Raw genomic sequence first — 26,266 nt, forward strand, 5'->3', positions numbered from 1 at the left:
TATTAAACGTAATGAAACAACAAGCAAATGGCGTCTATATCTTATTTCAGAGCATTTAAGCAAATCGAGCCGCGCCTCATCGCGCCATACTCTAGTCAATGTCGAAGCAGCAAATCTAGAAAAAGCCTTTTTTACCATTAAAGGGATGACGTGTTCTTCCTGTGTGTCCACCATTGAGAACAACCTCAAAAAGGTAACTTTTAATGACCGATAAGCTATCTGCAAAAAACGTACGACGTCCTTTTAGATCCTCTAGCTTACCCACTTATTCGTTTCGGTTCATAGATTTCTCTTTCCTTAATCTTTTTTTAGTGTTAGACCATGTCAGCATATTAAGATCAATAGATTAAGGGGGACATTAAAGGCGCATCTCCTTTGCGGGCAGTTGTTGCGGTCAGATGCAGTGCTTGTCGTGATTTTACCAACATAGTTCCTACAAGTACTAAATGCCCTACGTGCTTGCATCTGCATTTAATTTAATTTCTAGATTCGGGGTATCCATTTCGTCCTCGTGGCACTTTTGGCAGAAAAAGCCGAAGTCCGATATAATCCTGAACTGATTTCGCCAGATGCAATCGCAGGAGCCATAGACTCAATGGGTTTTGAAGCTGAAGTACTTGCCGATACCCAGTGCCCTCCAGGACAACTTGTAGTTATGGTAAGTCGATTGATGCACGTCTAATTTATGCAACTTGCTTCCCTTCTAAAATTAAAAAGAAAAAAACAAACTGTTGATGACAAGTGAAATAATAAACGTGTTGTGACATATAATATTACATGGCGGGATTAAAAAAGCGATCACTCGCTCTGTCGACAGCCATTTAACCCGGTAGTTAGAGAACAGAAAACATTTCCCCAGAAAGTCCTTATAAAGAAAGTGTCCTACATATTTCTCTACGGTGCAGCCACGGTGAAGTGTTTTTCATTGCAGTTAAGGTTTTTATAGGAACGTAGTCAAAGCGTCCATGTTACGCTGATAATCCCGCCTCTTTATCGAACACAAAAAACCTTAATATTATCAAGAACTCCTTAATTTAACTAACAACACAACGTATAATATTCCTACTCACTGCAACTAAAAAGCAAAAGATTTTTGTCGAACGCAGATCTTGTATGAATAACAGATATCATATGAGTTATTCTTGTTAGTGTCGACGAAGCCTTTTTATGTGCAAATGCAGTCATTATATCATACTTATGGCTTCGTGCAGTAAATACATTCAAATTGCATTAAGAAAGAAAGGGCTACTTTACCTTGCCATTCCAAACGCTCTCTACTCGTTATACAATAAAATGTCTCCGTGATAAGTGTTTTTGTAATGGTAGTTGTTGTAATTAATAGAATCAACATTAACTTAATACAGATCAAAGGAATGACTTGTGCTTCGTGCGTGAACAGCATAGAAAAAGCAGTATTTCGTATTCCTGGAGTGACTAGCGCAAATGTAGTACTGAGCACCCAAAAGGGCACTTTTACGTTCGATGGTGACGTTGCTGGCCCACGCGCTATTGTAGAAGCCATTGAGGTAAGTGTTATTGGACTTAAACTCTTCTTCCATGATCTATTCACAACATCGTAGATCAGGCCAAGTCTGCTTACGTAAATAGAGGCTGTTTATATTTACATATAAAAGAACGTCTGCTCCGATCATAATGGATAAGATGAAGTTTAAATGTATAAATAAATGCGAGTAAATGAATCTCTTCCGTTTGTGGCGGTTTTCGTTGTAGCTCCATATACACAAACGGGTTGCATTAAAATGCGGCTCCAACAGATACCCTATGGTGCTGATTTATTATTAGGTGACTACTGTATCAACGTGTTTGTTGCAGAATAATAGCATTTCAAGCAAGCTGCTTGCATGCCTTACCTTAGACCATGATCGGTCACGATTCTGCTGAACTCTAAAAATATCTCGAAAAAGTCATTAGAGAAAGGGTCAGCACCCTTTCCATTAATTTCTGGCGTCAACAGCTGCTTTTACTCCTGCTGCTATGTTGTGCCCTGCCTATTTACCTGGATGCATAAAAAAAAGCCGAATAATAAAGGTCATCGCTGCATGCCATGGTGTTCATACGTGCAGACCAAGCGAAGGGCCTGTACCAAATCTGACGTGAACGGATCGGACAGATATTCAGGAGAGTACAGTTTGGTATACATGGATGCTCGGTTTGCTGATGCTGCACCTTCCGTCATCAGTGGGGCTTGATAGGTTACGGCAAATGGTCTGCTCGTACTATTGTACGACGCGATAGGTGAAGAATGATCGTGCGATTGGGAACCTCTCCATCTTAGCATAGGAAAAATAGTTTGACGAGACTAGCCAGTGGAAAGATGCAAGAGTCTTTCGTGTGTTGGATAAATTCGACCAATACACGCTACTGTAAATGTTCTTCATATTAAACAAATGTTTATGTGGCGCTTTACATTCTTTAATGTATGCAGCGCAAAAAATTCTGACACAAGTATTTACATGGTATTTTGGAGAAAGCCTTAGGATACGTTACTCTTCAGTGGGTACGAAATTCTGTGCAGTTAAATATCGTGATATCATTCCTACATTGAAGTTGTCTTAATCTAATCAAGAATTTACTTGTAGATTTGGTTTTGCTTTTAACTCATAGGGGGCCGGTTTTGAAGTCCACCTTCCGTCCAGCGCGGATACCTCTATAGCGGATCGATTAAGCCATCGCTCCGAGATTGAGAAATGGCGGTCGGCCTTCCTTGTCTCGTTATTATTCGGGGTACCAACGATGGCAATCATGATTTTTTACATGGTAATAGCCCCTCAAAATGGAGGTGGCCATAAGCAAACGATGATTACTGAAGGTTTGTCTCTAGAGAACCTTCTCCTCTTTGCGTTGGCTACACCTGTTCAGGTAAGGAATACTCTTTGATGGCTCTTTGTTAGACCATGTTGGCTTTATAATTGAAATGTAGTGTTTGTTATTTAAAACAGACTAGCGTTGTGATAAATATCTATATACAATGACGCTTCGCAAGATAATCTATATATAAATATATTGATGAAAAAATAAAGCCAGGCCGTTCTTGTCTTTCCTAGTCATTACTGATGCCCTTGGTCAATGCATAGTTATTGCTACCTTAACATAACATTTCACACGTTGCATCTTTCCATTGCTGTCTCAGTTTATTGGAGGACGACATTTCTGCTGTCCTGCGCTACGCTCGCTTCAACATGGTGCGGCCAACATGGATGTTCTTATCGTGTTGGCAACAACCATTTCATATCTCTACTCAGTTACGGTTCTCGGAATTGCGATGGCGACAAGGCAGTCTATGAGTCCTATGACATTTTTCGACACCGTGCCGATGCTCATCGTCTTCCTTTGCCTTGGAAGGTGTACAACGGCAACTTAATAAGAGAAATTATGATGATGATTAATTAATAACAATGATAATTAATAATTAATGTTATACGCTTAACCATGTTCTCATGACACAAGGCATTTTCATTTTCCCACTTTTTAACTCGTCACCATTTAAATTTCAACGATAATTTGTTTGCGTATAGATTTTTAGAATTTTAGAAGAAAAATGGCTTTTAAGTATACTGTCAGACCTACAAGAGTGGAGGTGTACTTAAATAGTTAACAAGAAAGTCCATGGCCGTTTCGGTTGTTTGTGCTAAATCGCTTATTAACAATGTGGTACCCGTCAGATGGATGGAGAGCGTAGCAAAGGGTGCCACTACGGAGGCGCTCACAAAACTCATTGAATTGGAACCCACTACAGCACTTCTGGTCAGTTCGGGGAACCATGAAGAAAAAGAGATTAACAAGCAACTGGTAGCACGTGGCGATCTAATCAAGGTAATTGATTTTAGTCAAACGAAAGCTGACTGTAACGAAGAACCGAAAAGGTGTCGTTAGCATGTTGCACGTGCAGTCTTGTGGATTACTAATTCGTTGAATAAAAGCAAATGTTAGCAAATAAAGCCTAAAGCGGGTCTTTCCTTCCAAACGTTACTAGTTACATGCTCTAAATGTGAATTTAGATGAACATGACCTAATCAGCTAAATGAGTGGAAGATCCAAACTGAAACACCTTATTCAAAACAGCTTTGCAACGATTCACCGATATACTCCATCAGTCCTGCCGATTTTTCATAAAACTTTCAAATAATTAAAACCTTTAATCTCTCAGCGTTAACGGAAGCTATATGTGCTTGGATATTCATTTTGCTTAAGTACATATTGAAATTGATCCAACATTTAGCGTATGCTATGATTAAACGTCATAACGCCTTGCGAACATAACATATAGCAATTCTCGCTTTATTTACAGGTGTTACCAGGTGCAAAGGTGCCGGTTGACGGTTGTGTCGTATCCGGCCATGGACAAGTGGATGAGTCCCACATCACAGGCGAATCTTTACCAGTCGATAAAAACCCTGATGATATAGTTTTTTCAGGCTCATTGAATATTAACGGAGTGCTTCTTATCAGAGCAACTCACGTGGGACAGGACACGACCCTCGGACAAATAGTCAAACTGGTAACTTAGAAAATATAAATATAAATAAATTAGATTAAGTAATTTAGTGTTTATAAAAAAGCAATCCATCGTTGGAATTAAGTCATTAAAACTATTGGTGGCATTCATTTATTTTAGATGTATCATAATTCCAATATACCGTTTAGTCATTGACTTAAACTAATTCATTAAAATTTCAAATATGTCTATATATAGTATGGCTTTTTCGAGTACTTTTATGTCGTATGTAGGTACTATTCAAGAACTCTATTGTATGGTGATCGATGATTTTCACATTAATAATTACGAACTAATAACGTTATATCAATGTTAGAACATTGCGCTCAAAGAGCTATCACTTAAAGCATCTCAAGCTTCGTCATAATTTGCAGGTCGAGCAAGCTCAAACGTCAAAAGCACCTATTCAGCAGTTGGCAGATAGGATAGCAGGCTACTTCGTGCCAGCCGTTTTTTCGTTGAGTGTGATAACTCTTGGCGTATGGATGTTCATTGGTTTCACCAAGGTTGACATTATCCGTTCGTTCGTTGGAAAATATGAAGGAAGTGACTTAGAGGTGACCTTGCAGTTTGCCTTTCGCTGTGCTATTACTGTGTTGAGTATTGCGTGTCCATGCGCACTTGGCCTAGCAACTCCAACTGCTGTAATGGTCGGGACTGGTCTTGGAGCCAAAAACGGTATTTTCATTAAAGGTGCAGAGCCGCTCGAATTGTTGTCACAGGTAAAGTATGCCATAAGAGGTAACTTCACTCGTTTCAAATTTAGCATGTTTCAAATCAAATTGAACACATTACAATAAATGTAGAATGCAATAATACTGAAATCTGCTTCAAATCTTTTATCGAAAAAGTTACTGAGCTTTTGCGCTCCAGTGAAAACATGTAAAATTGATTATCACGGATAATACCAAAGTTTAAAAACGAACCGCATGCAAAAGTATCCAGCGCATTGAGCTATGCTATTACTATATTGGTAAACCCATTTATGCTGGCAGCAGATATGTCTTGTCAACTTTTTTTAATCAGTCACCCACCCACTTTCTAGGATGATTTAATATATAAACACAGAAGACAAGGAGATGAATTCGTCGAAATTCACGACAGTAAAATTATGAGCAACATTACTGGTATTTTCGGGGATTATTTTCTAATTCGACTTGATTATTTATCGCTATGATAAGCATCTTTAATGCATAGATGTTGATGCGCCGACGTTCCCACCTGACAAGCATTCACATAACATAAAGATTTATAGGTCTGTGCGCTCTATTCTGTTTTTCTTTCTGAGGCCTACGAAACGTTTTCACTTTGTGCCATTTCTCACCATGTGGTGCTACATAACTGGTCGTCCGAAAACACCGCCCTCGAGGTTTCTTGTACCCCTTTTAAAAAAGTTCCATATGATTTGAGTAATGCCCCTTATATATATATATATATATATATATATATATATATATATATAATTCGACTTGACTTTTCTGCCCATATTTATCTGTTGTTCATGCAACGCGATTCAGGTAAAAATTATTGCTTTTGACAAAACGGGTACCATTACCGAGGGCAAAGCATCAGTCACAAGCTTCACCAATTTCTCTGCCGTGGTCCCATCTGGCCCTTTAGTAGCCCTTATTGGAGCCGCCGAATCTAACTCCGAGCACCCGATCGGAAAGGCGATCTTTGCCTTTGCCGTAGATCAACTTAGTGAAGAAGAAAAAGAGCTTCCGAGATGTGAGAATTTTGAAGCAACCCCAGGCTATGGCCTGCAGTGTGAAATCGTCTATGATTCGTACACAATATATCCAAACGAAACCAAAGGTAGGTACTCGATTTTCCATAAAGTTGGAGCTAGTTGGAAGATGCTCGGTATACGTGTTAATGATTACATTCACTTTTGGTTCCGTTGCAAAGCATTCATCAGATCAATATGTGTAGTATTATTCCAGCATCATTAGCATAGTAGTGCCATCTTGTTGACGACGGTGCTCCCTTGGCCATGGTGTTAAAAAACTAAGCCCAGTCGTTTTTGAACAAGCATCGGCATATCGCAAAAATGCTTTTAAGAAGTGTTTGCTTTTAAAAAATGCTTAATTTACTTAACTTACTTAACGCTTAACTTTTTTCCTGTTCTTTGTATTTTCCTTGAACACTACCGATTCGGATCAGATATTATTGTTAAGGATGATGGCTCTGTGCTAAGAAATCCGTTAAAAACGGGACTGGGAAAAGTTAATCGAGTATTAGTTGGTAATCGCATGTGGATGTTGAACCACGGAGTGAAGATCAGTGGTTCGCAGGACAAGGCCCTCGAAACCTGCGAACTTGAAGGAGAAACTGCTGTTGTTTGCGCGATAAATGGAGTAGCATTAGCGGTACGTAAAGTTCATCGGAATTTGATTGCTATGCTGCCAAAGGTTCAATGATTATAGTAACTAGACTCTACTGCTCATCGGTTGGTATTAACCGAACTGATTCGAAATTTGCCTGTATAATATGAAAGCTTGTTCTCTAAAACAAAGAGATTTTCTCTATCAAAAGCGCTAATGTAAATTATATAGAGGACTGCTAGGATCTAAGTGATTCCCTCGATTCTTAATACGAATGAGCTAACTCTTCAGGACCAAATACTAATCGCTATTCAAGTATAGGGCTTAATTAATGTACTTAATTAAATCTTTATATCCTGTTTTTCTTTTGAATATCAGGTTGTTTCAGTGTCCGATCGAGTAAGGCCTGAATCTAGGGCTGTAGTGACGCACCTTAAGGAAAAACTTTTTAAGGTAGTCCTATTAACAGGAGATAACAAACGTACAGCAAACGCAATTGCAAAGAAAGTTGGTATTCGCGACGTAATTGCCCAAGTTTTACCTAGACACAAAGCAGAGAAGGTAAGGGTGATTCGCTGAAGTGCCTTAAAGAAATCGTACCTTTTTTGACTAGTTCTGTCTATTCCCACGCTTCAAAGTTTTAGATTAAAAAATGCACATACTCTGAAGTATTTTGAGGTTGTGTGCTCGCTGTTCATAATCGCAAAGATATGATACCAATTAGTAAATTACAGTCAGTTTCTGCTTGTACCGTTAATATGATTTGCGTAGAGGACGTTGTCGTATGGGTTTACAGATAAATAGCTGTTTACGTTTTCAGATAAAAGAATTAAGGCGTTCAGGAGTGAAAGTGGCGATGGTTGGAGATGGAATCAATGACAGCCCTGCCCTTATAGCGGCCGATGTTGGCATTGCATTGGGTAATGCAACAGAGGTGGCTATTGATGCTGCACAGGTCGTGCTTATCCGGGTAAGACTTTAAGGAAGTCGTAAAACGGAGTATAAAGTAGGAGTATAAGATGTTGGCAAAATAATGTAAACAAGCCTTTCCCGCTGATTATGTGCTTAGCTTGTTATGTAGTATTTATATTTTCTGATACGTGGCTTACCATGACTATTTACTGAGACACCTGTTATTTCCAATCTAATATTTTGTTTGTTGTGAAATCCCGCCAGATGCAACGATTACCTACTTAACAAATTAATTACTTTTTGTTTTCAAAGAACGACTTGCGAGACCTTATATCCGCAATAGACCTGTCGCGGAAGACGGTCCATCGAATTCGGATTAACTTTGTGCTTGCATCAGTCTACAACATAGTAAGCATCCCCCTCGCAGCAGGAATGCTTTTGCCACTTGGCTTGGTATTGTTACCGTGGGTAGGTGCAGGTGCAATGGCGGCTTCGTCCCTTAGTGTCCTTTTGTCATCGCTTACTCTCCGGAGGTAAGTGTAAAAGCCAATGTAATATTATCGCGAGTCACCTGTATGAATATCTTTTTTAAGGCTATTTGCTTTATGTAAGGACAATTTTGTTTCGTGACAGATTTTTTTAGAAGAACTGAAAACATTTTGAAAACTTTCAAGTGTAAAAAAATCAAGTGTGAAATTAATAATGACTCCCACGCTTTGTTTCAGTGCCGTTCTCGAAAGACCTCGTGAGCCAGTCACGAAACACGCATAAACTGGTAAACATTTAAATTTCAATAGCGTTATTCAACTTGCGGGCGTCCAAAACAATTCCCCATTTTCTAACTTCGTTGTATTTTATAGTCAATTTAAAAGAACTAAATAGAGATGTAAGGGTAAAGATTTACTGTCGCAAAGTTTACAAGTTTCGCTGTATAAATGCAACTACCTTTCTACAAGTTACTATGTAAGTAAAAAATAAAAACTAACATTGCCATTTTACATATAATTATATATTCTTTATTTCTAGATTTTGTCTTGACACATAACTACGCCATTGGTATATGTCTTTTTTATGCACAGTATAAAGGAATTTGCCTCACACATGTAGATTTAGTGCTTATCTAATAAATGCGTCCTTTGTTTGTTGACCTGGAACATGTTGACTGTACAAGTGATTAGAGGCTTCGATGGTTATGTTTAAGCGTAAATTTGTTGTTAGCTAATTATCATCTTCATCGCTTTCAAGGATTGCTACTTTTTTTTTAATTTTCCGTGAGGATTGACGCTTACGATTACCACTTTCATGTACAGGAGAGGGCTTTTGTTTGGACTCACTCTCCTCTCCTATGTCTTCAGGTTCACTATCACTTACAATTGCTACCCGTCGTTTTTTGCCACTTTTTTGAGGACTAAAATTTTGACTCGAGAAGTTGCGTTTAGTCCCCTGGTTGTTTCGAATGCCGTTTCCAGAATCCGACACGGATGCTGTGGAAGAGTCCTCGCTGGCAGTCAATAACTCTTTTTTGTTATTGTCAAGTAGCTTTTCCTTTAGTTTGCTAAACGATTGGCGGCCTGTGTCAGTATTTTGATCGTTAGAATCTTGCATAAACTCTATTGAATGCAAATCCTTGACAGTTTTTTTTTCTGCGGCTGTTGGCCTCATGTTTTTTTTCCTATTGTACGTTTTGGCTTCTCTTACTTGTTCATATGATCGTTGTACATCTTTGATGCAAGAAACACTGTTTCCGGTGTCGTCTTCACTACCATCCTTTGACCTACTTGAATCTTCAGAGCTTCGTCCAGAAAGAATTTCTTCAGGAACTTCTTCATCAGTAGTGACAAGAATGCCATCTTCAAAATAACCTTGCGTAGCTTTCTTAAGGACTTCAAGCCTTGACAGGAGCATACTTCGGCTGAATTCTCCTCCTATTCGCCAATATTGCTCGAAACCCTCCTGCGGCGGAACGAGCCCAAAAGTCGACAAAAGCTTGCAGAATTCTTCGTCCTCAAGGCTTTCATGCTCTGCTTCGGCAAGTGGCACCAATGGCACAGCTTCATTCCCTATGTCTTTCCATTCTTCTAGAGCGCCCTGTATGGATTCTAAGACCCAGTCGATTGCAGCTCGTCTTTGCTGAACCATCTTACTTAGGAGGTCCTTTAGCTCTTTTATATTTACAACTTTCTCAATTTTGCGTGTCATACTTCTTGGTTGTTTTAGAACTTTGTGTCTTCTCCGGGGTCTACTACTACTCTCGCCGTCGGCCTTACGGTTGCCCTTCACAGTCTGAAGGCACTCAGTATTTTCCTGCACCACTTCAGCAATCGTTCCTGCGTACATATCTCCAGCTTCATCCTCTGAACTCAAGTTATCAGAGGAACTAATCGATTCTTTGCTTATAGATTCAGGGTTTCTTTCCTCGCTTTCATGCTCATTCCTGATAGAGCGTGGCATTATCACCTCTCCGTTCTTTCGTACGCGTCTTTTGCGAACTTCAGCTCGGTCGTGTATAATACCGAGTTCAAGAAGTTTTTCGATGACCCTAAACTTCGGCCTCTTAACTGTCATGTTTAGCATTATTTGAGAAAGAGGATCAATTGAAGTCGCAAAATTGTGATAAAGTTCTTGCAATTCCTGTTCTTCCTCACCACTCCAGGGCTGAACAGATGAGGTGCCTGATGATTTGAAGCGCGTACCCTTTTCAACAAGACCCAAGATACGAAGGTGCATAATAATCTGTCTTCTAGTACGCATCTGGTTGGAAAACTGTTTTTGAATGACTTCAATAATATCTTGGCCAGGCTCTATATTACCGTTGCTTTCCTCATAAAGACGTTTCAGCTCCAGCTCCTCTTCCTCTGTCCACGGACGCGTTTTGGGTTTTTCTGTTTCGTTGTACCCGTATTGAACTTGGTATGCCTCCACAGAAGTTTTCCAGAACAGCAGTTCAACTAATGCTAGGTCATTAATTTTAGCAACCTCTACAAACTGTTGCACAATATATTTAGCGAACCGAGCTAATTCTTTAAGATCATTAACCTCTGGTATTATTGAATAATCCTCAAGGATCTTATCGAAAACGACGAAAATATGCGCTTGGAAGAGCATGGCTGACATCTTTAGGTCGAAGGCAATCCGGTGCAGCATTTTTACGCACACTTTGTTCACCTCAGTTGAATTTGCGGAGTAGTGCGAAAGTAGTAAGCCATACACCTTTATTACCTTAGGATTAGCAAAGCGTTTAAGAAAGTCCTCAAAGTCGAAATCACGCATACGGTCTATCTCATCATTCTCATCGTTAAACTCATCGTTTAGATTGATGTTTACAAAGTTCTCGGCATAGAATAAGCTTTTCAAAAGCATAAATTCGGCTTCAATAGACATTGATACATTGCCAAAGCACTTTTCTTCTAGAAAGTGAGCTCTCGATGCTCTAAGCAACCCAATAGCTTGAGATGCATCTCCTAGTCGCAATAGGTCCACGATTTTATGTTTGCACACGTGAATATGAAACGTTTTTTCATCTTGATGAAATCCTTCAAGAAGCGCATGGATATCGTAATCAAATATAGAATCTTTAACATCCAATAGGGTTGTCAGTTTCCGGGATAGATCTAGCCACTTTTGGTCGAGTTCTTCCTCAGTGAAGTCAGCGAATGTCGGGAGTTTCGGCTTCGATTTTTTCTTCTTGATATTCTGAACTTTTAATTTACCTCCATCACAATACATCTGAAGCATACGTAAGTAAATGTGTACCGTTACAGCCAAATCACGCAGGAAGCTTATCGGAGCTACACTCTCATTAAAGTTGAGTAACAGATGTAGAGCTATATCTCGGTACTCTGGAAGATAAAACAAGTGCTGCTGCAATACTTTGGCAGCTTCCTGGACTTGAGAATCGCTGTGACGATTCATAGCATGAACTGTCATTAGCAGCTGGTAAAAGGTCTTTAAATTGACGTGAAGCCTTCTCATCCACAAATGAATTCTCCTTTTGTCGGTGGTCATCATCTCGTGACATTTTTCCATTTGAGTTTGCACAAAATGAAAGGTCTCTTTAGAAATTGCTTCGGAAACTAGGGCAATGTCGAATCCAGTGAGTCGGTTAAACTTAAGAAAGAAATCCAATAACCAAAAGTAGTGGCCTTCATCTCCAGTGTCTCCAGCATTCGTCATGGCCTTTCGCACCTGAGGGAGCAGAGCATTGAACGATGAACTAAGTAGATCCGAGCAAAACTCTTTTAAAAAGATGCGGATGTTTAGCGTTGTATGCCGTTTAAGTGAAGCACATTCCTCGGGGCGACGATTTTTTGCTCTAGCGCGAAACTTTTTTTTCTGGTCGAAGTCCATATTATTTATTGATTGAAGTACTTTAGCCGGGTCGCCAACTACGATTAAATCTCTAGTCTCATCGCCGAGGGACTTTATATTGCGTGCCTGCGGTCAAAATGAAAATCTATACCAATTATCATTTTCCATACCAGTGGCAATACATTAGACTGCTTTGCTTTTATTGGCCAAAAATGCGAACGAAACTCGTTATTTAAAAGATTCTACCGTTTTTCCCTTTGGCCACAAAAATTATTTCCGTAAGGGACAGAAGAAATAGAACATAATTTCACTTAGTATTTAAATAAATTAGTAGTATATACAAAAAGGCAGCTTAAAATAAACTTTAACTTTATTTCTAGTAAACCTAAATATATCCATATTGAGCAAGAGAATGTACCTATCAAATTATTCATTAAAATTATGCAGTGGAGTATAAATGTTTTTCTGCAAAATCTTGAGAGTCTAGAACTTTCACCTGATAGGTAGAGCTGAAGCGAGCGAAACGATTGTGTATGACACCTTTAAGGTCCAATTTTTTTTTCCTTCGCTCGATTTCGCATAGTTTCATTAATTCTTCGCCATTTTTCTGAACTTCTCCCCGAGGCCGCTGCTCTCCTGTAGAGGCTAGAAATGCGGCATCTTGCTCGCGAAGCATCAGGCGAAGGATCTCTATGAGGTACAGTGTGTGCGACTGCTCTATCTGTGCAGCGCACATGTAGATAAGGAGATCATCCATCTAAACACATAACAAGAGTGAAAAATGGTTGAAGCACATTAAATTCGATTTTACAGAAGCCACTAGTCGAAAAAAATTATAACAGCAATTTATGTCCAATAATATTTGATGCGTCATAGTGGGCTGAAAACAACAAATCTCTTTGTTCTAGTCTTTGAATCTAGTAATAGAAACCCGTAGATTGATGGGTCTACCTAAAAGCATCTAGAGTGAACTTTGCAGCACTGACACACACACACACACGCGACTATTTTATCTACGCACACCAGAAAGATGCAGTGCCCAAAGCAGTCGATCGTGGCTAGAAACATCTCCATCAGTTTTAAAGTTGAACTCGTCCCGGTGGATTGGATGAAGAACATTTCGCAAAATGGTCAAAATGCGAGTTATTATGTCCGTGTCATCTTCAGTTCGCTCATGCTGATTGAGGCTTATTAGCTGCTCCAGTTTCTCGGCTAAGGCTGACCATACTTCTTTCTCTAAAAACGCGTCTTTATAGGCACAGAGTGCTGCCTCCAATGTCATGTAGATATTTCTGTGGCAGATAACAATAATTGTTCTCTAATCAATTATATTTAAACTCATAAATGTAACTTTAATTTATAAAAATAAAAGAAAATAAAACATTTTTTTATTGTAATAATATTTATTGATATAATATTAGAAACCCTATTCTCCTACTAACTTTTGTTATAATGAACATACTCCCTAACATACATATTCTATTTGATTTGCTTATAACGACTAGCACTCATTAAATTAATCAATAAAATTAATATGTAATGTACAACAAAGTAAAGATTTAGCACAAACATGAAGGCGAAGTAGATAGGAATGTAAAAAACAAAACAAAGAAACATGCAGTCTACTGACGGATCACATAACCATGTTCCCAAAATATCATAATTGTTATCACTTTAGTAATCCTGCAACTACTCTACCGAGCATTTTTTTCAATGGGAAGCTCTTCCTTATAGAGAAGTACAACCGGTGTACTGAGGTTGACGACGAGCTTCGTGGTGATATCGAAGAGCTCCGCGTCTTTGTGGTGAAATCGCAATAGTGGAATAAGATCGGTTTTAATCACATTGATCTGACCCAGCGCACGACGAATTGCGAACGATTCGTCATCACGACGCAGATACCGCAACAAATCCTGTTTTTTTTTGCAAACAAGAAGCTAAGGTCAGTTTAATCTCAGACAAAAGAAACCATCTAGCTTTCCAAAAGTAAAGCGGTGTAACTTTAAGGTTATTCTGAAAACTGGTTTTTCGAATACTTTCGAATTACTTGAAGCCTTGAAAATATTGTATCGTTATCGACACTACATGCAAACTTTCTAAATTACTTGTATTTATTTGATTATAAGTATTTATTTGATTTGAACGAATGTATTGAGAACTCAAGATGCCGATAAAGTCTCGACACTTACGATTTTTGTCTACTTAAGACGTATATGAAACATATGAACATACAACAAATCTGCCAAAACAAACTTTTCTGAAAATAACGTTTGTGTGAGCAGTAGGCAACTTTATAAATCTATGTATATGTAATTTAGATTCCTAAAATAAAGGTAATTACGTTGTAAATGTTCGACGATATATTTCGAGTGAAGCAACCACAGGTGTGCGTAAAACGTACCTTCAAACTTTCGACACAATCATTTTCTTTTACATACACGCCTTCGTCCCACCCGCCAAGAGCGTTACAGGCAGCTTGAAGATCGGATAGGATCAGGGAAGTCCTCCAGTCGTCCATGCCCCTTTCAGATGCGCTTTTATATTCTTCAGGATATAGTCACCAGCTACCCACACCACTAACAAAACTGTCGTAACAAATAACCAAACCCTAAATATATACGCACTTAAATTGAGTTTCAAATGCGTTCTAATAATAGAATCCTATTTTCCAGGCTAATAAATTTTTCGCAAAAGTAAGTCATAGAATACACTGACATCTCACTTTAAGCACAAAAATTTCCCCGGTTCCAAACAAGTTGACGCACTGTATCTTGCAAACTTATTCAGGTTTTGCACCACTCATTTGGTCAAACACCATTGAAGTCCGATAGGCGTTCATGACTGTTTTTTGCAACACTGAAAACAGCAGTAGATTCCGCGCGCGCCAATTCATCGATTACCCAGACACCTGCATTTTTTACGGCGGTGTCGTATTTGAATCTGCGGCGCGAAAGGGAGGCCTCTTCTACTGCCTTGGTGCGAGCGCGTCTGTATATTAAAGGTTCTTCGTATCTATAGAATCAATTTCGATGAATGGTTGCGCGAGTGGAAAGGGCCGACCTTTGGAAAGTTCTCGCGGTGAGCAATGAGGTAAGTGACGGCCTTGTTGACCATGCTACAGGCGGACAACCATCAGAGGTTGGGAAATTTTAATGGTAGCTAACGAGGGGTTGTCAGGAGAACGGCGAGTAAACAAAGCAGCATTGAAGAGGTAGTATGTATATCATGAGCATCCACTGTAACTTTCACTTCTACGGCTGGTGTGATCAACCCACTGCTTTTGTTAATGTGTCATCATGTGAAGCGTGTAACCAATGAACATATTCGATGGCCCATTTAAGCGCGAAAATAGTCAAGGGTGCAGTGGGTTCAGGTAAGAGGATGTCTTTCAGCCCAGAGAAGTTTGTTAAATGGGGTAAAAATGAGTGAGGTCAGGTAGTATTTAACATGGCTTCTTCGTGTATTCCTTAAAGCTGTATCTCGGCATGGAAATGTGTTTATAAGTAGTGAAGTTAAATCCTAGATAAATCGATCTCAGGAGACTAAATTACACCAAAAACTATACATCATTAGTATATATAGTTTTTGAGCTATCCCGGAAGTACGTGCTTCGCTGTCTGATGCATACAAAACATATGCATTGAGTTCAACGTTATCTTAATATTATCTTAAAAACTTATCTCAGTACTCTTTGGCAGAAGAAAGGTTGTTTATCGCGAAAAACCTTCATCGCATTGATTCAGCTTACTAAGCTACACAAAAATTCGCATAAATTTAAGTTTTGTCTTAAACTACACAGGCTCGATTTGCTGTTCCCCTGCAGTAGTCGCCGTAAGCTGCTATAATATTTTACACCGATCGAATAACCACGTTTCATTCGATTCTGAGTTATTGGATAATGGAAAAGAAATTTTCTACACTACACAATAATCTGGGAGACAACTATGAAGGAACAGCGTGTTCTCATAACTCACTCGTTGCGTTAGAAACAGGGCACTATACGCGATATTTTTAATAGAAGAGAACAATGATAAGGGTTTAGTTTGCGAGAGATATGGGCTGTTTTTCATATATATACCGAGACATAGGAGAAACGAAAAAATAGTATCGTCGTAATGTTTCCCATCTCAAATTCTGTACCAAAATAGAAGGAAAAAAAGCCAGATGCAAGTGTATACAAGCTTACCTAACTAAAACTGAAACAATCTTCAACCAATAAAGATAAAACAATAATGTCATTCTCATTGTTTGACGAAGTTAGTAAGTTAGGATGTTACTGTTGCAATTCATTCTATATTACAATAATTCCAAGACCGGTTTTGCATGTTACCGTTTGTCATGGTGGAATAAAAAACGTTTATGGAATAAAACTCGCATTTAGAAAATTATAAATGATAGCTGGCGTTTCGTGTTAAACCTTAAATGTAGAGGTAGTGGGTTTTTCTATTTCATACCATTTGATGACTATCTAAAAGCGTCTATTAATATTTTTGGTATATAGATTCACATCAATTAATGGCAAATGTGGATAACTCTTTGCGGCACGAAACGGTCCAAATGATTCACTCAATTTCCTTCGTATTTGAGAATTGATTTGAAGTTTATTTATAAACTTAATTATTAATAATAACTACATTTCCTAATTAATACTGATCACATTTCCTCACAACTATTAAAGGCGCTTTGATATTGCCGCGAGAGGTCAGTGGGTTATATGCTCCTTAATCTTCAGGAGATGTGATGCTCTAGATTCGAATTTGGCATGGACACATGTTTCGTATTAGGGACCAGCAATGTGACGGAACACCTAATGGTGATATCGAACGTAGAATTCGAAACATGTATATTCGATAAACTATAATTGGCTTAAATTTAATTGATCACAATAACGTGCACAGCTTCATTCATATTGTGTATATACAATTAAAATATGTGGGCCCTTACATGTGTGTAGAAAGCAGTACTGGTCATTAAGTGGGACTAAGCTAATAAGAACTTTTAGCTAATAACACTTCAATAAATATTTCTTGCCGTTAACCCTAGTGGAAGAAATAGCGGTAACTCATCGATCGTTGACCCCAATTTTCATGATCCGTAAGTTCTGGTTACGTAAATGACGTCTACTATTTGCCGATCCCAAGCGGTGAACGAACGAGGAGTACGGCAACTTACTTTAAGATTATATCATTCACTATTACTAGTGATGCAACGGATGCAAGTTATAAATTGTGATAACTTGTTTTTTTTTTCTGTTCTATGCATATTTCTCGGTATTATGTGCGCGATCTACGCGCTTAGAGATAGTGCTAAAAGGAATACATTTAACAGAAAAATATGCTTGACACTCATGACTCAAATCGCACACTATAATCGGCTCCAAAGTTTCACCGCGAAAATTCGAACATTAAATTAATCATGTGTGGAAAAAATCTGCTGAAAATCTAGGCCAATCATTCATTACAATTAAATAAAGTTTTTTTTTATGTCACACAATGTATGCATATATGCATTATATCACATAACACGGCCTTTTCCGAAGTTAAATTTTGACCCCTCTAGCTGGAAAGCAAGTGTAAAACCTTAACGAAGCGTATATTTATTAATCGTGTCCATTATCCCAGAAGTGACGATGGTTTATCTACGGTTACGACTGCAGCTGCAATGTAATTCTCTAGCTCACTGAAAGTAACAGATAATAAACACCGTATCTTTTTTAATAGAACAATCATCAAGGCATTATGGTGTGACCAGGAATATTTTATTCTATCAACCATACGTTCATACTAAATATCAACCTCCTCAAGCTTAAATCATAAGACCGAAAAACACGGGAAAACCTCCGACGGAATACATCGTATATTTTCTGGCCTAGTGATGTTGTATTATGGCAGTGTCACCTTGTCGCGGTGCCTCAATAGGCGGGCACTTGTCCAGTATCTTTCAACGATCTATTGGCGTGATATCTTTACGGTAAGCTTTGACCATTTGTCTCTAGTTGTAACTTTTGCTTTCTTCTATGAACAGGCATCTACTAGCGATTATAATATCGAACCAGGTATAGCACACTCGACTCCGTGAATCATTGTCGGTAGAGATATCCATGTCTTAGAACGATCTTATTATGCCTACGGAAGCGATACCTTCCCACGATCTTCATTTTGTGTGTTTCAGTTCTATGAGCGGCTCAGTAAACGATCCTGCACTCCTATACCTTTTTTGATACATTCAGGAGGGCCGAGTTATCAGCTAATGCGTTACTCACGACTTCATAGCTTAGTGCTCCCTTCGGCCAAAGCCGACAGCGTGTGTTCGGTTTTAATGAACATTTTGTCTATGGAATAAATAAATGTATTGCAAAGCGTACCGTATGCTTGTAATAACAGGGCCAGGTTTCCAACTCCGATCCAGTGATAGTTCTAAGAATGGAATAGGGCAAGTACTGAAAAAAGCGTTCATACCCATGAATACTTAAATTTTGAAATCACCGAACTCCTATTCTCGCCTTGATAACAATATTAGCTTGTGAGTAAGTTTGACATCGCACTACGAAATTGTTCTTATAAAGCAACGCAAAGAGTAGGCTTTTGCTTATTCTCATCACATAAAACTTTGATCTTTGTTTGTAATCAAGTTCTGTGTACATGTAGTTAATAGAAATTATCTCTAAACTGAAAATTTTTGTTCTTCTATGCGTATGAACGTAAAAAGCTATCGTTTACAGTTAAATGTTCTAAGGTTACTCACGGACGTTTTATATATTATAATTAATTATAACTAGAGAATAGTGTAAGGTTCCTCAGAGTTGCATTAATAATGACGTTAACAATTACATTACCTTAGAGTCTTAGGGAAACCTAACAATGTTAATAGATGTTACAAGTCATACCACTCTGTATTTCTAGTCCCTTTCAACGCTTTAATGCTGCTCGGATTAGTATAGAGCGTCATACATTTAGCTTAATGCATATTTGACGTAAGCATCTGCTCAAAATGGGGCCTCAAAGACAGTCTGTATATTTCACCCGTATGTTTTGAGTATCGCTCTATCTTTCCTCTTTAGGTTAATGTGAGAGAGCTCGATCCCGTGCAGGCCAAATTGCAGGGCGCCAACCAGCTGGCTAATAAGGTGCTCTAGTTGGATCTAGCCGTGCATGAGCTATATTTCAGCCGTGCTCTCTTTAATTCGTGCACCCCCTTGCCGAGTAATAAATGGCGCATCTAGCCGACCCGACCCGACCTGCCCGAGTAGCTTGATTCGTTGTTGCTGCAAACTAGTTATACGCAACTACTTGGTCAATTGAATCTGCCCTCCGAAAACCAGAGCTGACGCTCCACGGAATGTCAGAATGGACGACCTGAGTGTCTGAAGCTTAGGTTTCTGTCCCAGTCGTAATATACTTACATATCAATCGCTCCGTCTTGACCCTATGCCTCGCCACCGAGCTTTCTTTCTGCTGATCTCGTGGTATACATTTTTCGTAGGTAGCTGTAAACACATTTTATTTTTCTGTTATCATCTGTATGAACGAGTGGTACGATTGATGTTTTCGCTAATTAACGCTCGCCTAAAGTAGCTGACAACTGAGATCTTCTGTTGGGCTTCCGTTGTCGTGAAGATACCAGATAGGTTGTTTTAGAAAAACGAAAGTCGAACAAAAATTGACGTGTGAAATAATGCTAGCTTATCAACGTTGCGTATTACTAACAGTACTACAAAAACTTCACGTTGTGTTTGTTTATAGATAGAAGCACTGCTGTAATCATGAGAGATTGTGATGCTTCCTTGATCTTCTAACATGGAGTCAGTAGACGACAGTAATGTAAGTAAGCTACCCCTGCATTAATAGTACGTCTGGCTTGACTTTAATATATTTTTAAATGACGTAGAAATGTGTCGGATCGGCTGAATATTTTACTAACATTTTAGTATGTCCTTTTAAAATCAAGTGATAAAAACAGTGGGTCTTTTCATCTTTCTACACCAGTAACTGCCATCACGAAGCACTTCATATTCTAACCGAATTATTAATCTAATTTTAAAAATTTAACAACGGTCTATAATAAATATTAAGCAATATGTCGGTATATGTTGAACATTGGTGAAAGGAGTTGTTAACTCTGCGCTACGCAATGCTACGAGGTTCGCAATGGAAGTCTTCCTAGGAAGTTAACTTCCTTGAAAGCGGCGTCGTGACGAACAAAAGTGGTCGCGAGACATTGTTTCGCCGATAGCACGGCCCAGAAGTAGTAGATCATAACAAGTAGATAGACAGCAGCGGAGAAAATGGTTATTATGAAAGTTGTGTCTTTTGTCATCAATGGGCTAACTTGAAGGTCTATTTTTTGGCTAGTGAAATGTGAACTGGAGCTCATACGGCTTACTATGAGGTTCATCACACGCACACACACACACACTGTTACATATATGTACGGTACTCAGTGAACACTGAACAGTCGAGTTTTTCAATGGTAGAAAAAGAGGCTTAATAATGAATAGCCGTTTTCACGATAAAGCTTACATGTATAGTTATTGTGATGTTGTTACAGGTGGTCCCTTATACTCAAGCATCCGAGGCTGAACTACAGTTATATTCACTTCATGAAAGCTATTGGGAACTGACACTCAAACATGCACGCGCTCTAAACCTTATTGATGAGCTTCGTGGTTACCATATTTACGGAGAACCCATTCCACAGAGTCTGCAAAATAAAATTGGTCCTCCGGAAGAGTTGTGGCCCAAAAGCCAGCCTGTCGAACTCAACGAAAAGTTTAAACAATTGCTTTGTAAAGAAGCCACTACAAAACAATCAAAGCTTAGTATACGTTCTTTGGGAAGTAGTCTCGATGATTTGCGTAAGCGTAGTTTACTTCTTCTTCTGAAAGTATTGTCTAATTTGTATTGGTCCGTTAGTAAAACCAGAACAATAGATTAATATATAGATAATAATATAGAAGTATATGCTAATAAACACATCTAGACTTTGCAACTGCTCTTTCCTATGTCTCTTTCTATTTAACCAACATCATGGTTCAAAAATACTGTTACTTTGAGAAGATTTAGCGTCGAGCAGCCACCAAACCAGCCCTACAATTGCATTCCCGGATGCCCCTCTACGTGGACTGAATTCTGCCGGCCGCCGACTCACACAGACTCGAGATGCACTTCGCCTCGATGATGAATGGCTGGACAGTGGCTTCTTTAGCAACAACAAAAAGTCAAAATGTTCAACCCCCAAATCACCAAGCACATCCAAGAGTTTAAACTCTCCATCTCGTTTAAGTGAATCACCAGCGCTGAAGTTTCCGGAAAGCATCGAAGTTGGCAAGCCCATGCAAAAAGTTGACGCGATACCAGTCCGTTATGGAGAGCCTCCTCTTGCTCAAAGAGTAGACTTGGAAGTTCAGCAAAAGCCATCTACTTCTGCAAGATTCCGGTCCCGTATCCCGAGATTGCAAAAGGTCTTTTTTATCATTAGTATTATTGTTGTTGGCCTGCTTGTTGCAAAAAAACCTATGCTTGCTTGCTTTCATCTATAATACAGTTGTGGGGTAGAACCGCTCATAAAAACATTTGCTATGTTAAAGGGCCACCTCATATCGTGGCAAGTGTAGTTTCAATTCGATGCATGTTATACGGTTATTTTAGTCAGCATCTCCCAAAAGTCAGTCTCGATACTTAATGCTGACAGTATTCGTTCGATAAAATTCGGACACGAACGTTCAAGGACGTCATGGCCTCAAACGACAGACCTCAGTTCACCGATAGTTCGTCTATTGCAAGTCCCTTCTCACGATCCTTGCAAATTGGACACTGAGACCGTCTGCTACGGTGGATATCTTCAGGAAATATCGTTTTATTAATTCTCAGATGTTTGTCCATACTATCGGTAGTGCATGGTTTTTCTATAATGAAGTGATTCTTTTTGGATTTTTGTTCCATGTACAGCTTTACTTAATGGGTACATTAGAGGATTGCTCCAGTGAGTTCCTCAAACATCCTCGAACAAATTACGAAGACTGCTTAATTAGGCAGGAAAATGGTGGGAATTGCGCACCGTTTTCTTCTGGTCTTCCCACGCCGACAGATAGTGGATACCCGCCATCCAACTGCACTGTGATACCTGCAATCGAAGAGCTACATGGAGTGGATGGCCGCGGTGAGACAGCAAACAGAAGCCTTAACTAGGCATGCATTAATAGTGATGCAGATAGTTACGTATGTACATACTAAGCTAGATGAAGAAAACTGCTTGTGTTCAAAATGATTTATTTTTTACCATTTTTCCGGAAGCTCGTAACGTTGCTTGAAGTTCAGATGAGCACATACAACACAAACTATAACACGGCATATCTATGATAGATCGTTAGCACTGAATCATAGCTGCACCTAAATATCGCCGTGAAAAACTGGCCGGTTAATAAATACGAAAAATTGTAAAACAAACGTTTTTTTTTATCTCTACTGTGAAAACGACCGATTTTGCCGTCAAACCCTCTACTTATACATGCGTTAGTTTTCGTATTCGCTTACGTTGAAATTTCGCGTAATTCCTTTTCCGACACTTTATCTACAATATAGCCGTACAGGCTAGCCGTAAAATTAACGCAGCATTAAATCGAAAAGCTAATATTTTTTTTCAGCCTTGATACATATCAAGGGCAAAAAGATTTAGAACACCGAAATTCCCCCTCAATTTTTAGTTGTGTTCGACATTCCAGAATAAATCTCTCAATTCAATACGGACATCTATCTGTTTACCGTGATATGTTCTACTCTACTGTACTGTCAAGCATTATAGACTCCCTACGACGGCCTGATGCCGTCTCCTGTTTCGATTGTCTGTTAAATGCACTCGTACTATAGCGTAACTGACACATCCGAGTATTGTGTACCGTTTCATTGATACGTTGCTATTGTTTCGTTTTTACTTGTCCCACTTAATCCCTTTGTGCGACTCTCTGGATTCGCTAAGAGAAAACTGCCAAAGCGAAAGGCATGCATCTCACTGTTCTTATCTAAATATTTATGACCTGCTGTCACCATCATCATTACTTGTTTCTTATACATGGCTTTTTGTAGATCTATTTTGGGACAAGCTGGAATACGATGGTCTACGAAGAGCTACTTCAACGCCAGCTCTCAAACAATCTCCACGACATAACGTTAAAGCTTCGCGAAGATCTAGCGCGTCGCGCCGTAAACTGGCTCGCGCTCTGGAAATTGCTAGCCGAATTGCGGAGCAACTTGAAGCTAATACCGGAAATCTACTAAGAACAGTAGAGGAGTACCGACGACGAATTCAAGCTACATCGGGAAAATGAGCTATAGTCAGCCATCTGGAAAAGCAACCGCACAATTATAGCTTTACGGCAGTACGAGTATGACTGGCGCTGGATACACAAATCTTCTACATCAATAAGTAAAGCTAACGCTGAAGCTAGTAAACAAAAAATCAAATAGATGAATATCTAACGGACTACATAGGAGGATAGTGTTTCGAGAGGACAAAGTATATACATATATATAGATAGAATATCAGACCTTGTGACCTAGTTATATATATATATATATGTCACAGGATCTAATATTAGATTCAGGTAGGATCTCACACAATGTTTAATACTGTCAGCCGCATTCCTGTTTATTGAAGGCAACTTAGTCGAGGAGTTTTCGATAAGGTTGTGATCTGACGGAGCTGCAATGTATTTCTGATTATTACGCACCCATTCTTCAAACGGTGCATGCTTAAACCTAATCTTAAAATGTCGCATGATCGACTAAGTGCTCACGCATACGATAATATTATACATTGGTTGTCGGTATTTGCCAAATTTCGTATACCCAAAGGCCCTCTGATACTTGAAAATCTTTCACCTTCAACAATCATAGCTAAACATTGTGTCGTAGACGGTAGTGCTTTGACACGGAATTGAAAATATCCTAATAAAGATTTTACACATAACAGACTCCTCCGAACATAATAACAAACACTTTTTATAGTAAGTGGTAAAATTAGACGTATGGCATAGATATTCAGTTGTTCTCGCTCTTTCGTTACTTTTTCTTTTTTTTTTTATTTTACAATCAGTAGTTATCGACCAGTCCGTAACAGCCTAAATTAACATGTTTAGTATTCTAAAGCTACGGACTATAATGCCTTAGTCGTTATATGCCTAACTTGTCGTCCAATACAGCCTATTAAAAATCTGAAGCAATTTTTCATTTCGAAAAATGATGAACATATCAATTATTAGTATGTGATAAGGGTGTGATATAGCGATTTTCAAAATAAGTTCTTCAAACTGAGCCTATGTTCGAAAAACACTTAACTTACAGCGCCGTGTTAATATGACCCATTAATGTAATCAACTTTATGCTCAATGTTGCCTAATATATTTTTTGTACACATGTTGTAGTAGGATCAAACGAATGAATCACAAACATAGTGAATAAGTAAATGTCAATAAAAATGGCAATGTAAAGAGGAACCATTTTAGAGTATTCATTGTCTCTCTCTCTCTCTCTCTCTCTCTCTCGCCCGCTACTTCGCTTCATCAAGCTGAACAGCATTTTTGTAAGTTTGCCCAAATGTTTGCTTTTTGCCCTTTACTACTATATATATATACTCATTAACCAATCAAATAAGACCACCTAAAAAGATATTCAGACACTGTCGAATTTGATCGAAGATATCTCCTCACCCAAGCTACATGCGTGTATGCGGTTTTTTTTCTGTATGAAAGCTGCCTCCCTGTGCTTTCCATATGATGACACCGCCCCTAAAAACCCATCTTACAACTGCTGTGAAGGGAGGTACCTGTTGAGATATATGGCACAATGACCGTTCATCACAATATGTATGAAAGTTCAAGCTATTGCGCACAATTCATTCGATTTCCTCTTTTTCTGTTCAGGGAGAGACGTAGGTGATTCGACATGTAGCATAGCAATTATCGTTACCCTCATCTATTCGACGATGATGCGACCATTGATTAAAATTAATTTGACCACTTTTTGTGACTAAACGTGAGCTCGGCAAAGGAATAGGAAAAGTCCTCATGGAGGAACAGCGGACTTTAATAGTTAGACCCATACAGGGAAAACGGTTGCGAACAGAAACTGCTGAATGGGCTAGGATATCGAAATGTATAATTGACAGAATATCCCGGGAGGCGAATGATGAGATTCCTCTGTCATCAGGAAAAATAGGAAGCAAGCATCCAGAACGACGCACAACGCAGGCAGAGGACAGGATCTACGAAGAAACCGATATGTAACGGTTTTTCTACCGCGTTAAAGGGTGGCAAAGCGCGGAATCACTTCGTCTATAGGGGCGTCCCGACATCGCATTGAAATAAGCGGCTTCGGCTGTTGTAAACCAGCCGAAAAACCTCTGCTAAACTCTCTGCGCAAATATGCGAGTTTCAAATAAGCCGAACGGTTCCAAAGGTGGATACTTGAACACTAGCCTGTTTTTTAGGTAAATCGCAGATTTGAGATTTCGTATAGTGACGCTCAACAGCACGTTCCGACAAGATCCCAGGAGTCCTGTGTAATCCTGTAGATAAAACATTCAAACAATATAATGGTATGGGCCGTAGTTTGCATTAACAGTGCACAAGCTCTGTAGTGCGTCAACAGTGCTGCAGAACAATGACAATTCAGGACAAAAATTCTACCCAGTGTAGGAGAGTGGTGTTCATTTGATACAAGTCACTGTCCCATATGGCCAAGTGTATTTCTGCGATATTTACTGTTAATAGTGCTGGGGTTCTGCCATAGGCTCGAAATTCATCGGACCTGAATATAATCGGAAACGTGTGTAATTGTGTCAAAGGGCAGGAGCTCAGAAAGCTTAAGAATACGGCGTTCCAAGTGTGGACTAGGCGTCACGGAGGTAGTGCGAAAGTGCATTCGGAGTATGCCGAACCGAAGTGCAGAGTCATTGTGGCGAGAGGTGAGGGAGACACCTAACTGTTTTTCCCTCCACAGCGACTCAAAGATGCCTTCTAGCAATCATTGGAAAGGAACGGGAAGTAGCTTCCACATTAAAAACCGTTCACGGGTATTTATTGTCAAACTCGAGAATGAGTAAAATTTCTAGGTGGCCTTAATTGATTGACCAATTGTGGATATATATATATATATATATATATATATATATATATATATATATATATATAGGTCAAACGATTTGAGGGCAG

General features: G+C 39.0%; 3 protein-coding genes across 8 annotated transcripts in view; 2 read left to right on the top strand and 1 right to left on the bottom strand.

Annotated features, from left to right (window-relative positions):
• LOC111243425 (copper-transporting ATPase 2-like) overlaps positions 1-8,757 on the top strand; it is a 22,789-nt gene extending 14,032 nt beyond the window's left edge. The window contains exons 9-22 of the mRNA XM_086992820.1: positions 51-193; positions 488-658; positions 1,365-1,526; positions 2,626-2,880; positions 3,152-3,363; positions 3,684-3,834; positions 4,310-4,519; positions 4,891-5,238; positions 6,034-6,331; positions 6,680-6,885; positions 7,219-7,401; positions 7,661-7,810; positions 8,065-8,285; positions 8,478-8,757. Of these exons, the coding sequence (XP_086848946.1) occupies positions 51-193; positions 488-658; positions 1,365-1,526; positions 2,626-2,880; positions 3,152-3,363; positions 3,684-3,834; positions 4,310-4,519; positions 4,891-5,238; positions 6,034-6,331; positions 6,680-6,885; positions 7,219-7,401; positions 7,661-7,810; positions 8,065-8,285; positions 8,478-8,523 (2,756 nt within the window). The 3' untranslated portion in view covers positions 8,524-8,757. The remainder of the gene's footprint in view (positions 1-50; positions 194-487; positions 659-1,364; positions 1,527-2,625; positions 2,881-3,151; positions 3,364-3,683; positions 3,835-4,309; positions 4,520-4,890; positions 5,239-6,033; positions 6,332-6,679; positions 6,886-7,218; positions 7,402-7,660; positions 7,811-8,064; positions 8,286-8,477) is intronic.
• On the bottom strand, positions 8,740-14,912 carry timeout (circadian regulator timeout). Of its 2 annotated transcripts, XM_022788968.2 has the most exons (5): positions 14,462-14,912; positions 13,759-13,973; positions 13,082-13,352; positions 12,557-12,817; positions 8,740-12,186 (listed from the first exon to the last, which is right to left on the bottom strand). In XM_022788968.2, the coding sequence occupies exons 1-5, from the start codon at positions 14,576-14,578 to the stop codon at positions 8,971-8,973; spliced, it is 4,080 nt and encodes a 1,359-aa protein (XP_022644703.1). In that variant the 5' UTR covers positions 14,579-14,912; the 3' UTR covers positions 8,740-8,970. The 2 variants fall into 2 exon arrangements, with proteins under 2 accessions (XP_022644703.1, XP_022644704.1); XM_022788969.2 differs by lacking the exon at positions 14,462-14,912 and having other exon boundaries at positions 13,806-13,945.
• A 97-nt stretch (positions 14,913-15,009) lies between these two features.
• Positions 15,010-24,550, top strand: LOC111243429 (uncharacterized). Of its 5 annotated transcripts, XM_086992896.1 has the most exons (7): positions 15,161-15,433; positions 17,781-18,030; positions 19,803-19,880; positions 20,608-20,914; positions 21,117-21,520; positions 22,008-22,218; positions 23,142-24,550. In XM_086992896.1, the coding sequence occupies exons 3-7, from the start codon at positions 19,857-19,859 to the stop codon at positions 23,381-23,383; spliced, it is 1,188 nt and encodes a 395-aa protein (XP_086849022.1). In that variant the 5' UTR covers positions 15,161-15,433; positions 17,781-18,030; positions 19,803-19,856; the 3' UTR covers positions 23,384-24,550. The 5 variants fall into 5 exon arrangements, with proteins under 5 accessions (XP_022644713.1, XP_086849022.1, XP_022644714.1 ...); XM_022788978.2 differs by lacking the exons at positions 15,161-15,433; positions 17,781-18,030 and adding an exon at positions 15,010-15,150; XM_022788979.2 differs by lacking the exon at positions 17,781-18,030.
• Positions 24,551-26,266: the final 1,716 nt, after the last annotated feature.

This window comes from Varroa destructor, unplaced genomic scaffold, assembly GCF_002443255.2.
Source record: "Varroa destructor unplaced genomic scaffold, Vdes_3.0 BEIS01000001.1, whole genome shotgun sequence".
NCBI classification, from domain to species: Eukaryota; Metazoa; Arthropoda; class Arachnida; order Mesostigmata; family Varroidae; genus Varroa; species Varroa destructor.

What these genes read in the sequence shown, in the direction of transcription:
- LOC111243429 (XM_022788978.2), top strand. Translation starts at nt 19,857, where the DNA reads ATGGAGTCAGTAGACGACAGTAAT. An exon ending in AAGTAGTCTCGATGATTTGC is followed by an intron (nt 20,915 to 21,116) that starts GTAAGCGTAGTT and finishes TACTTTGAGAAG; the next exon opens with ATTTAGCGTCGAGCAGCCAC. An exon ending in ACATGGAGTGGATGGCCGCG is followed by an intron (nt 22,219 to 23,141) that starts GTGAGACAGCAA and finishes GGCTTTTTGTAG; the next exon opens with ATCTATTTTGGGACAAGCTG.
- timeout (XM_022788968.2), bottom strand. Translation starts at nt 14,578, where the DNA reads ATGGACGACTGGAGGACTTCCCTGATCCTATCCGATCTTCAAGCTGCC. An exon ending in CCCATTGAAAAAAATGCTCG is followed by an intron (nt 13,353 to 13,758) that starts GTAGAGTAGTTG and finishes TATCTGCCACAG; the next exon opens with AAATATCTACATGACATTGG. An exon ending in GGGCACTGCATCTTTCTGGT is followed by an intron (nt 12,818 to 13,081) that starts GTGCGTAGATAA and finishes TTATGTGTTTAG; the next exon opens with ATGGATGATCTCCTTATCTA.